This window comes from Balaenoptera ricei, chromosome 12 (genome assembly GCF_028023285.1).
Source record: "Balaenoptera ricei isolate mBalRic1 chromosome 12, mBalRic1.hap2, whole genome shotgun sequence".
Classification (NCBI taxonomy): domain Eukaryota; kingdom Metazoa; phylum Chordata; class Mammalia; order Artiodactyla; family Balaenopteridae; genus Balaenoptera; species Balaenoptera ricei.
In genome coordinates this window covers 83,293,893-83,306,143 of record NC_082650.1, presented here as the reverse complement: position 1 = coordinate 83,306,143, position 12,251 = coordinate 83,293,893, and the positions used below count along the sequence as shown (strand labels likewise).

General features: G+C 40.2%; 1 protein-coding gene across 5 annotated transcripts in view; it reads right to left on the bottom strand.

Annotated features, from left to right (window-relative positions):
- Positions 1-1,473: 1,473 nt before the first annotated feature.
- The window catches only part of COL12A1 (collagen type XII alpha 1 chain), a 149,657-nt gene continuing 138,879 nt past the window's right edge, over positions 1,474-12,251 (bottom strand). For 4 of the 5 annotated variants that reach the window (XM_059941783.1, XM_059941782.1, XM_059941784.1 and 1 more), the window contains 6 exons: positions 9,419-9,454; positions 9,243-9,309; positions 7,937-8,125; positions 5,924-5,992; positions 4,764-4,934; positions 1,474-2,536 (listed from right to left, as the gene is read on the bottom strand). In XM_059941783.1, the coding sequence (XP_059797766.1) occupies positions 2,361-2,536; positions 4,764-4,934; positions 5,924-5,992; positions 7,937-8,125; positions 9,243-9,309; positions 9,419-9,454 (708 nt within the window). In that variant the 3' untranslated portion in view covers positions 1,474-2,360. Of the gene's footprint in view, positions 2,537-3,319; positions 3,742-4,763; positions 4,935-5,923; positions 5,993-7,936; positions 8,126-9,242; positions 9,310-9,418; positions 9,455-12,251 lie in introns of those variants that run through there. The other variant, XM_059941785.1, reaches the window with a different exon arrangement.

Genomic DNA, 12,251 nt, shown 5'->3' with positions numbered 1-12,251 from the left:
TCTGTCTAATTTCTTAAAAATAAGAGCCCTAGCTTCAAATAAAAGTTATAATGAATTTCTTATAATACTTCCAGATTTAAAGAACTAGAAAATGTGTTTCAAGTTGTTCTGTATTCCCTCAGAGGAAGTGTGAATAAATAAGCCAGCACCTACAGGTTTGATTTGGGGGGGTGTGGGTTACCACTGGGTTTTAAACCCAGACTATCTGGCCATCTTCTCCCTATCACTCGTCAGTATGCACTCAGGGATTACAGAAATAATTTTAAGTTCATCAAGGAGGAAATATACTATGAAAGTAAAAATCCCAACATATATCTCAGTTATTTATTAATTTGTGCTTAGGACTGCCTTGGCACCTCCCCCCCTCTCCCAGCACAGACCAGAAGGTAGCATCTGGCATCTGCATCGCCAACATCAAGAATTGAACCCACATCGAGCCGGTGAGGGAAGGTGGAATTCCTTTGCGCCTCAAATCCATGTGGCCCTGGGACCCAGCTGGGTGAGTGACAAGGAACTGAACCCATCTTCAGGCCCCTGATACAGAGGCTCATTATCAAGGAGTATCAGAAACCCAAATGAATCAGAAATTAATGAAGATAAATTCATAGAACCTTGAAAGATGAAAGATCCTGCCCAGAAAGTAAGGGCTCCCAGGGAGAGGAGAGTATTTGATGATAAAACCAGGTGAGAAGCACAAGGCCTAGAGTCTTAGTCTTGCTCTGATACTGATTAGCCGAGTCTGTTTCTTCCTAACAGAAAGCAAAGAATTAGACTGGGATGATCTCAGTGGTCTCCTTCAACTTTAAAATGTATGTATCAGAAACTACAGACGAATGCTATGAACTTGGCAATCTGCTTGAAACCTCTTGATCACAATACATTTATTATCTAGTCCTTTTGATTGGGGTCTCCAGGAAGTATTTAACTCAAGATGTTTTGCTCTGTGGAAAATGTTCTTTCAGTACTTCTCTCTTCAATTGATGTCAGTTCTTTCAAACAAACATTTACATTGTTTTCTTTGATATTTAAAATGATATTATTGTATTCATAAAAGTAAAAAAAAAAAGAAGGTATCACTAAATGTAAACATTTCCATTAAGGATTATCCTTTTTGCAGTTAAACATGCTATTGGGTAAAGTATGGTATAGGAAATTGACTGAATGCATATGAAATCTTGTGGCTTGCTAAAGGTTGTTTGGTTGTTTGGGGTCTCCTAGGATACTTAGTTGTTTTTCCACCAACCCACACTTCCTCTACATTCCTAATAAAGCCTTTGGAATCTGCTGGGCTTTTTAAGGCTCTCTCACTACTCTCTTTCTATGACTTCACCACATCATTAAAAACCTAAAGTTATTTAGCATAATTTAATAGTATTAGCAAGATCTGTAACTGTATCCAAGGATATGAACTTGTTTGTTTTAACAACCGCCTGGACAGTCCAAAAGGCCATTAAAGAAAAAACATACCATGTCAAATTTTCAGTAGTTTTATTGAAAAATGCCTCTTTTGTTTCAGAAATAAATAATATAAGGCAGTGAAATTCACAATCTGCAGTTAAAATATAAAAGCAGCAATTCTATGTTCATAGTCTTGCAAACATTTTCCAACTGCTTTTGATAACTAAGAAACATTATGTTCTGGGAAAAAAAAAAAAGTTCATACTAAATGTACAACACAAACATGCAATTCCATCTCTGCGGAATAATCTGCAATTTGGTATAAATGTTAGCGTGTCTAAAACAAGGAGGTTTAAGGCAATATGGAACTGTATCCAGTTGATACAATAATTTCAGCTACATGGCTTAAGGTTTGTGGTTGTTAAAGGAGATGTATAAGAGCATACTATGCCCTAATGTATAACAGAAGATAGAAGAGGAAGATAAATAGTTGCAACAGAGTTGACTTTTCCCTCTTTTTTGGTTTTAGTAGGGGAACTGCTTGGATCGGGATGTAATTGAACTGCAAATAAGCATTGGAAAAGATAAACTGCCCTCTCGAAATACACAGTCGTTCTGGGTTCCAGGACTTACTGCTTAACCTAAGAGTTTCACTGAGGCTTCCCGCTGTGCTACCTAAAGGCACAAGGCGCCTTCTCTCCCTGCAGCTTTTGTGAACAAAGTATTTTGCAAGCACTTCAAGGGCAAAGGCAAAGACTTCTACAGACTGCGTGCGGCGAGCTAGGCTTCCTGCAGAAACAAGGTTCTCTACAGCCAGAAAGGGTACTCTCGGATGAAGCAACGCCGGAAGAAACGTGACAGATAACACGTGCACCGCTCCGTCTGACCTGGAAATGAGAATCCCAACACCACCCCCCGCCCCAGCCTGGCCGTGCTGCGCGCGCGCGCGCGCGGTGTCAGGTTCACTGCCGGGGGCCGCGGAGCAGGGCGCGCCGCCGGCGCGCATGCGGAGGGCGCTCCTCGGCGGGCTCGTCGGCGCCATAGTCCTCGTACTCGTCCGCCGTCCGCTCGGGCTCCACCGGCACGATGAAGGGCTCGCGCTCAGGCAGGTAGGCCCCGCCCTCGGGCACGTAGGGCTCTGTCCGATTCAACATTACAGTTATGGCATGATTTGGAAGGCACACACACACACACACACACACATACACAGCAAAAGCTAAATCATCACCCGAGGGGATGGCACTCCAGTCTTAATCTCATAACTATAAATAGATAAATTACAATGTTCTGATTGCTTCCATTTGCAGAGAGAATTTGGTGATCAATAATGAAATGGCACTCGTTTTTAACCTTCAAAGATCCAGCAGTAAGTACAATCATTGCACAAATACCTGGGAAGGCTCAGAGACTGGGCCAAGGAGAACTGTAAACCAACCTAGGTAGGATATTTGCAAATCCCCCAAGTGACTGTTCACGACTTCAAACTCCTCAGTTCAAAGAACCATTTGGAAAGATGAGGAGGTGAGGGGAAGTTTTACATTGGCTCCTAGAAACTGAACTCTGGAGGTGAAAATCAACTATCACCAGGTAATATACAGTACATGACATTTTCTGTGGCTCTCTCCCCCACGGCCTGAGTTACAGCTGGTGGGTGAGGACCACCAGTGACTACAGCGAAACAGGAAGAGGAGAAGTGACTCTCAAACTGTGGTTTGAAAATTGCGATTACAAAATCCAAATGAAAGTACATGTACAAAAGGTAATCATAGTAAGACACAGGCCCTGAATCAGACACATCGCTAACAAGCTAGAGATGAGGAGATTCTATTTGGTGTTATTCCGGCAGAGAGCAAGCAGCAGGCAGAAGCTGATTGCACAGGACTGTTAAGTGATTTTAGTGGACAGGATCACATACAAATCATTTACAAGCCATAATTAGTTTATTATTTACATAGGATATTTCTCTTTAACCAGGTTAATTGTTTTTCTCAAAATGGCATCATCTCTGCGGTTAGTAGTTTTATTATGCGCCTCTTTCAAAGCTGAGGCCCCTCATGAGCTGTGTGTTTGAACTTTTTTTTTTAAATAATATTTTTCTACATTATTACTGAAATGCATCAGGCTTATAAACTAACACCACTGCTTTTGTCTCATTCAAGTTAGTAATAAAGAGTCTCCACCCTCCGTTATGATGTCCACCCGGTTCATTAACCACATCTGTGGTGAGATTTCCATACAGACTCATTTCCTAATAAGCACGTGCGCAAACATCTCAGAAACAGGATTTTCATGTATTCAAACTGTAAGCAGCACTGGCGACTTAGAAAATTTGTTAGCCGGAACCTGAAACAGGTCAAAGATGATAGTTTTTAAAAGTTGAATTACTATGCAAAAAAAAACATCTATACACATTCATCTAAGTATGTAATGGTTAAAGTATATATGTATATATCCATATATTTCAAGTTATTCACACATACCAGAAGGCAGAGGTAATTCAAATTTCTTTTATAAAGAGTGAAATTGTAATTTTGTGAATGGGTTGCTTGAGAAATTGACGATTCATGATTACTTTTTGGTCATATGTAAGTATGCACATAAATATATAGATATATAGATATTTAGATATTCAACTACTCATGCACTACTTGCTAGTAGCCAACCATATCAAACAGCAGTATCATTTTTAAAACTTGCAAGATGCTTGAGGGTGTGCTGATGAAAAGGTCACCGCTGACCGCTGCCCACAGCATTAATATATTTATTTTCAGATCAGCATATCGCCTTTATCCCCACAGTCCCCAAAATCAGGCTTAAGAGACTTCTGCCTCCTGTAATTGTCAAGTCCTAGGATTTCATGACTGACTCTAAAAACATTAAGTCCCAGAGTTTATAAATATTAATTCCACGGACAATGTGAAATAGTGAAATATTTTCAGTTGTCTGCACCATGTGATCAAATAGTCTGCCTACACATTAGAGTCTCAAAACAATTTTTTAGATATATTCTTGTATTCAACAGATCCCTCTTCCCAGCCTTTAGGGTTAAAAAAAAACAAAACAAAACAGTCAATTGGTAGCATTCTTTGAACTCCCAAGAGAAATAAAGAGAGGTTTATGATGTGATTTGGTAAGTGCAGAAGTATAGAAAGGAGGAGAAAATAATTATTCAACTCCTAACAGTGAAATAATGTGATAAAATTAACATTAATTCTTTTGAGAGAGAATAACAAAACATACAACTGAAAGAGTTGATATCTTGAAGAAATCCTCAAATCAACTTTCCTTCAGTCCTAGGGAACTTCATTTCCATAAAGGTTTTTTAATTCAGGTGAATTTGGGCCCCTATAATGGCAACAACATACCTGGATAGCCTTGTCCATTGTATGGGATGCTGGCACACTGGGAAGAGTCACAGTATCCAGGAGGACCTGGGGGGCCTCGGATACCTGAGTTTCCAGGGCGACCAGGGGGACCTGGAGGACCTCTTGAACCTGTGGACCCTGGTGGACCCGTTCTGGATTCTCCTTGTGGACCTATTATGGGTTGAAAACAAATATTTCCCCTCTTGTCACACACATCTCCTGAGGCAGTCAACAATACTTTGGCACCTCCACTACTTCAAGACTAGACGATTCACTAGTGTATGGTAAGAAAATATTTCCTTAAGAAATCACCAGTCTGACCCAGTGTAGAACTTTCTTACCAGTGATTCAAGAATTAATGCCAAAAATCCAACTATGTTAATGATTTTATTCAAAGAAAACTGACTTAGCAAGAATTGAGCCAAACTAAAGATATCAGTGAGTTCTCTGGTTTGCTCCCGCTGTCTTAGAGATAAGACTCGCTGCAGGAAATGGCTGTGGTAGCCAAGGCAGACAGTCGGGATGCCTGCTCCACGCCTCCAGACGGTGTGAAGCAGTGTTATCTCTGGATCAAGTGACACTTACTCATGGTTAACATAAATGTAAAGATTTAACCTCTAGGACGGACCATGGTTGCAAAGGTCTCCCGGACCTTATAACGAAGAAAAAAATTCATTTTCAATCTAGTAAACAAAATGCACAGAACAACTATTACTTCCTTCCAAAACATTAACAAAGAAACTGTGAATGAAATCTTGCAATGTGTCAGGATTTCTAATGAGAGTCTATTTCCTCAGTCTACTAGCGACATCTTAAAGAATACCAGAAGGAACAGGAAACGACACCATCCTTAAAGGCTACGAGGCCAAACAAAACAAATAGGAATCCCATAAAAAGAAAACGACAGCCCTCTGTGTCACTAAAACTCAAACCCTCATGTATTAAAGTTAGAGTGAATGCTTCAATAGAACGCACTGAAACATTTTTTGAACAAAGAGAACATAAAAATGAGGAGGTTATACAAGTGGGACTTCTTGCTAAAATATATTCCGTGATGGTCAGTATGCCTGAAGCTAACAGGATGAGTTTGTGCATCTCGTGGGGTCGTATGCTCTCTCAGTAATGATATGTTCACTTGTTTGATGTACTAGCAAACCTACCTGAGGGTCCAGGCAGCCCTCGAGGTCCTGGAGATCCAATACCCCTTTCACCTTTCTCTCCCGGCAAACCTAAGCAAGCACAAAATGGGAAAACACAGAGGGAAAATTATCCGGAAATATGTAGTCTTCATCGGAACCGATGGTACTTGGTTCAAGTAATGCATTTCCCTTAGTGAAAGCAGAACCCAATTTTTCACAGAAGTCCACTCTTTAAGCCAAATTCTTTCTAGACATTTGTGTAATTCCAGATTCATGGCCAAGAAACAAATCTGAAGAAGATGTACAGATGGCCAACAGACACATGAAAGGATGCTCAACATCATTAATCATTAGAGAAATGCAAATCAAAACTACAAGGAGATATCATCTCACACCGGTCAGAATGGCCATCATCAAAAAATCTAGAAACAATAAATGCTGGAGAGGGCGTGGAGGAGAGGGAACTCTCTTGCACTGTTGGTGGGAAGGTAAATTGATACAGCCAGTATGGAGAACAGTATGGAGGTTCCTTAAAAAACTACAAATAGAACTACCATACGATCCAGCAATCCCACTACTGGGCATATACCCTGAGAAAACCATAGGTCGAAAAGAGTCATGTACCAAAATGTTCATTGCAGCTCTATTTACAATAGCCAGGACATGGAAGCAACCTAAATGTCCATCGACAGATGAATGGATAAAGAAGATGTGGCACATATATACAATGGAATATTACTCAGCCATAAAAAGAAATGAAATGGAGGTATTTGTAATGAGGTGGATGGAGTTAGAGTCTGTCATACAGAGTGAAGTAAGTCAGAAAGAGAAAAACAAATACAGTATGCTAACACATATATACGGAATCTAAGGGGAAAAAAAGCCATGAAGAACCTAGTGGCAAGACGGGAATAAAGACACAGACCTACTAGAGAATGGACTTGAGGATATGGGGAGGGGGTGGGGTGAGATGTGACAGGGTGAGAGAGTGTCATGGACATATATACACTACCAAATGTAAAATAGATAGCTAGTGGGAAGCAGCCGCATAGCACAGGGAGATCAGCTCGGTGCTTTGTGACCACCTAGAGGGGTGGGATGGGGAGGGTGGGAGGGAGGGAGATGCAAGAGGGAAGAGATATGGGAACATATTGTATATGTATAACTGATTCACTTTGTTATAAAGCAGAAGCTAACACACCATTGTAAGGCAATTATACTTCAATAAAGATGTTTAAAAAACAAAACAAAACAAAACAAACAAAAAAAAAAGAAACAAATCTGGCTACAAGTCAGGGGAAAAATTATTTGAAGAAAACAAACACATCTAATATATTATTTTAGAAACAGCAATTAAGAACAGAAATCTTGAATAAATAGTTACAACTCACTGAAGACATCTTAAAGGTATCTTATCTTTAGTAGCCCTATCAGTACCGCATCTAAATAATCAGAATTATAGACATATCTAAGATTTCCGCAGAATGTTAACCATCACTTTGACAAAAGTGAGTACCCAGCATCCTGAAACATCTGGAATCAGATAATCCTGTTTTTCTTCTTTTCCTTCTGTTACACTTACCTACCATGAAATTAAAGCCAAATAAACACAGAAGACCAGTTTCCAGGCCCTGAATAAAGGAACCAGAAGAATTTAGATCTAAAATCTTAGGGCTGCTTACATTCAGTTGCTGCCCAGCTCTTGCCAGTCAAAACAATTAATAAGATTTTATGCCTGATTCACTTTGCCAGGATACAGTTTTTCCCATTAACGACAACAACAATCAGAAAATAGCATTGCCTTTACTGAGGTCTCATGACAAAATCTTCCTGTTTTCTAAGACAGGGATCTCTACAGCCTGCAGCTGCCTGGAAAGAAAGACAGGTTCATAGATGCACGGCTCTTCTGGGGCTGTCCAAACAGGACCGGTGTAGTTTGCTAAGTCCAGTCTTCTACATGCTTTTCAACCGGACCCGGCTCCTACGCTTGCAGATTCCTTCCTTTATCCCTATGCAGCGGTCAGGAATGCCTACCTCGTTCACCCGGGGGTCCCTGCATCCCTGGTGTGCCCGGGAAGCCTGGCCGCCCCCCGGGTCCTGGTTCTCCTCTGGTTCCCGCGGTGCCAGGGGGCCCGGGAGGGCCCGGTGGGCCTGGTTGGTTGCGACTAGAGTGGTAGTCGTTTGGAATCTGATTCAGCATCTGATTGAATCTGCTCATCTGCCCTAAAAAAATAAGTAAGACTTATTAGTAAGAAACCCAACAAGGGAGGGATGAGAGGATGAAATGGTTTTCTCTTAGCGTCTGGTGAAATCCACCTCTGTTCCGGCACCCTCCAGCAAACATTCTAATTAGAATCCTAAAACTGAAATAAAACACTCCAGTCATCCTGGACAAAATGATCCCTGATAAACAACCGTCTCCACGAAATACTGACCGGTAAGCCATCAGCATTACTATAAACATCAAGGAGTTGTGAAAGTTTAACAGGGCTCTGATATAAAGCCCCGAGGTTTGCCCAATGATGTCACTCAAAAGAGAACCTTTTTTAAATTAATGAATTATAGCACTTTCGTGTGTGTGCCTATGGCAGTGATAATGAGGCTTTAGTGTAAACTGGAATCACCTGTGGGATACATTGAAAACTACAAATTTCTGGGCCTCATCTCCAAAGACAGTGAGTGACCAGGTTTAAGGCGTGGCCCAGGAGTCTCATTTCTCGAATGCAGCATAGGTGAGTGTAACGCGGGTGCCCCTCAGGACCACACTGGGAGACACCTGGACTAAGGCTTCTGAAAAGGGGGGGCCCTGAGTTTGAGGCCACACTCAGTTTGCAGGCACTGAGCCTTGTCACTTAATAGGTCTCATGGAATAAGGAGAAAGAGTCTGTGCAAAATAACGAGGCAAGAAAAAGTTCCCCATCAGCAGGGACTTTCTAGGATCAAATTAATCTCAGTGGTCCTCCAGGAAAACTCAAAGGTCATAACTTAAATGAGCCAATGTTCGCTGCTTCAGTGTACAATGAGGTGAAGATCACTAAAAATCCTAATACTGAAACTGAAAGGCCCTTTTAAAATACAATTTTGTATCAGACTGAATGTAACGATAACAGGCTATTATTTTACCTTGGGTTATTGTTTTTTCTTAATGATAGTCATTAAAATATCATTGGCCTTATCTAACAGGATACAAAACTGACAATGTATAAAAATAAGGGCTCATGAAAATGAAATAGAAACATATATCTTTGAAACTTTATGTCACAAACTGCATTTTCCTGCAATTAACTAAAAAAAAAAAAAGAACCGCACACTCATACATTAAAAGGAAAAGAAATTTTACCACTTATCAGTTGTTCACAGACTTGTCTTGCAACTGCTCGCATCATGTTCTGGGAAGCAATGTCTCCCTAGTTAATTAAATCAATAGGTAGGATCAGCATATTATTTCCACAGTTTCAGAGTTCAATGTTTAACACACGATATAAATTTGTAAGTCAAATTTTAAGAAATACATACTCTATCACCTTTCTCTCCTTTCAATCCCGATGGACCCTGAAATATAGGAATTTCAGATATTAGAAACTGACAAACATGGTCTAAAATGACTCATGAATGGACAGGATGATGAAAGAGGGCAAGGTCTGCTTTCTAACAAATTAGCAAAATGACACATCACATTTACATCCATGTTACTCACATTTTGCTTGTCTGTCAAAAGGAATCTAATCTGTCTCCCTGTCTCTCTCTCTCCCTCTCTCAGAAGCACGTGTCCTCCAATATAGTGCTGAGATGTGAATTTTATGATCACCAATTTAGAAGTTATGCACTGTGCATACATTTTATGATGCCATTCGCAATATAGGTCTGGAACTGAAACACATGTACAATTGCCCTTGCTACCATTCGACTTTCCACCATGGCTGGGGAGCTCAGGTGGTTATTTTAGGTTGTGCATGAGGTTAATCTTGGTTCAGTTAGAACCCATAAGAACCTGTTCTAGTAAGAGCTTTCTGTCAATTCCCTAACTAAATATATATCTGTAACCTCTTCCAGTGATTTTTTGTGCAGTGGGCATGAAAGGAACCACGTGCCTCCCTTATTAAAGGGCTCAATCCAAATGGTGGTTCCCACATCCAAACGCAACCACAGAACATTTGTCCCTATTCTGTCAGGCCTCTCACTGGCCATGAGAGGATCTTGGAACAAGTCTTCCTTCTAGGGCAAGAAGTTTTTGTCTTTCAATATATCTCCAGGCTGCCAGCTGAAAGGAACACCCAAACCGTTGACAAATCTGATGGTCAGATAACATCCCAAACCAAACTGCCTCTTACCGTCTCCAAGACTCTTGCCTGAACGGCTCCAATATCCTCCTAACTGGTCCTCCTGCATCCCGTTTGGCCCCTTTTGAGTCTGTTCTCCACAGAGAAACCAGACTGATATTTTTAAAAAGAAAATTGGCCCGTGTCACTCTTTGGCTGCAAGGGCTTCCCATCACACTAAGAATAAGATAAGAGATCCTCACCATGGGCTGGGGGGTCCACACACTCACCCCTGCCCAGCTAGCTGACCTCATCTTCCATCCCTCTCCCCTCACTCCCTTTACTTGCGGCGCCCGGGCCTCTCTGCTGTGCCTTCCACGTGCCACCTTCACCCTCCCTCGGCCTTTGTTCATGCTGTTCCCACTGCTGCTCCCTTGTTTCATTCCACCTCCTCAGACAGGCTCCCTGACTGCTGTATCTGAAATAGCCCCCTTCCGCCACCACAGTTACCCCCTAACCCCTTACTCTGTGTTTCTTTTCTTTGTTATCACTCATCATCACCAGAAACCATATTGTTTATTTACATTTAGGGGTCTATATCCTCCACTAGAATCTCCATGAGGGCAAGGACTTTGTCTTGTTCACGTTTATATCCCCAGACCTTAAAACACCCACGAGCACATTTAGGCACCAAACAAATGGGTGTTGAGTAAATGAATAAAAAATATTCCAGCAGCAGTTCCTGGAAACATCCACTACACAACATCAGGTGTTACAAGTTAGCAAGAAGACACCACTGGTTCCAAGAGCTAATGACATAAGCTAACAGTGACTGAGCTAAGCTCTCTGCTAAGACCTTTATACTCCCGTCTGCTAGTTTTGGTTTTAGAAACTAAAGGTAAGATAGAAGAGAGAAGAAAAGGAGAGGTAATTTGCTACCTTAGAAGGATGAGGAAGATAAAGGGGGAAAAGGGGGTAGATAAGGTCCAAATAAATGTTACCAAATTATAGTCATAAGAAAAACTGTTAAGAGTATATTGTAGAGCTGAACTTTGAGTTACTGTGCAATTATTTTTTTCATGCTGTCATTTGTAATATGTTTTGTGAGAATCCTTGGGATTAAAGTTTTGGTTGCAAAAGAAAAAAAAAAAAAAAAGAAAAACTGGAGTTTGACTGCCCTTTGCTAAAAGTACTGGACTCTTATGGAAACATTATTTAGTTTGGAGCCTTTTGTAAATTTCAGGAAATTTTTTTTTTACATTTACTGCTACTTTGTTCCCATGTGTTCTTTTTTAATTTACTGCCACTCTGAGATTGTTCTAGGATATATGATTTAGAACTCATCTTTATTGCCAGTATCTAGAGCTCTCATTTCAAGTAAAGGAAGTAGAAGTTTCTTTCAGGTTTCTAACTTCAGCCATCAATTACATCAGTGATATTCTTACATTAGACTCTCTTTCAGTCATAGTAAAACGAAATAGAATTCTGAAAGGGTTAACAAGTTCTGTGTACTTTTAAGTGCTCTTGTGAAGTTTCTGTCATGATTCATTGAGGAAAAGAAAGTAATAAAGTCATATGCTAGAGTACACACAGAGTATGAAGTACATCAGGAGTCCTTTCATCTTTATGCTGCTTGCTTAATTTTATGTAAACATAGAAGGCAGGCCATATCACATAAAGATTCTAAGTTAGTTTGACATTAAAAAAATTTTTAAGCTTGGGTTTATATAACTTTGGACAATACTTCAGAAGAGAGAAGTTCTGTTCAGAGAACAGCCCTGATAGATGTGTCATTACTAATAATTGGACTTGTTGATCTTTGAGATAAATTTTTATATTTCAGAATTCTATTCAGACAAAAAAAACCTGCTTAAAATAAATTCATTCCTCACACATACAAATAAGGAAGAGCTTGTAACGAAGAATATGGAGCCCAACAGTCATTACAAATACTTCTGGATATTTTAGAAACTATGAATTCAGTTCTGGAGATACTGATTTGAAAATAGAAGATATGCATCATACCATCTCAACTATTATTTTAATCAAAACATTTGATGAAAAGAAAATTAAACTGGATGTAAATTGGA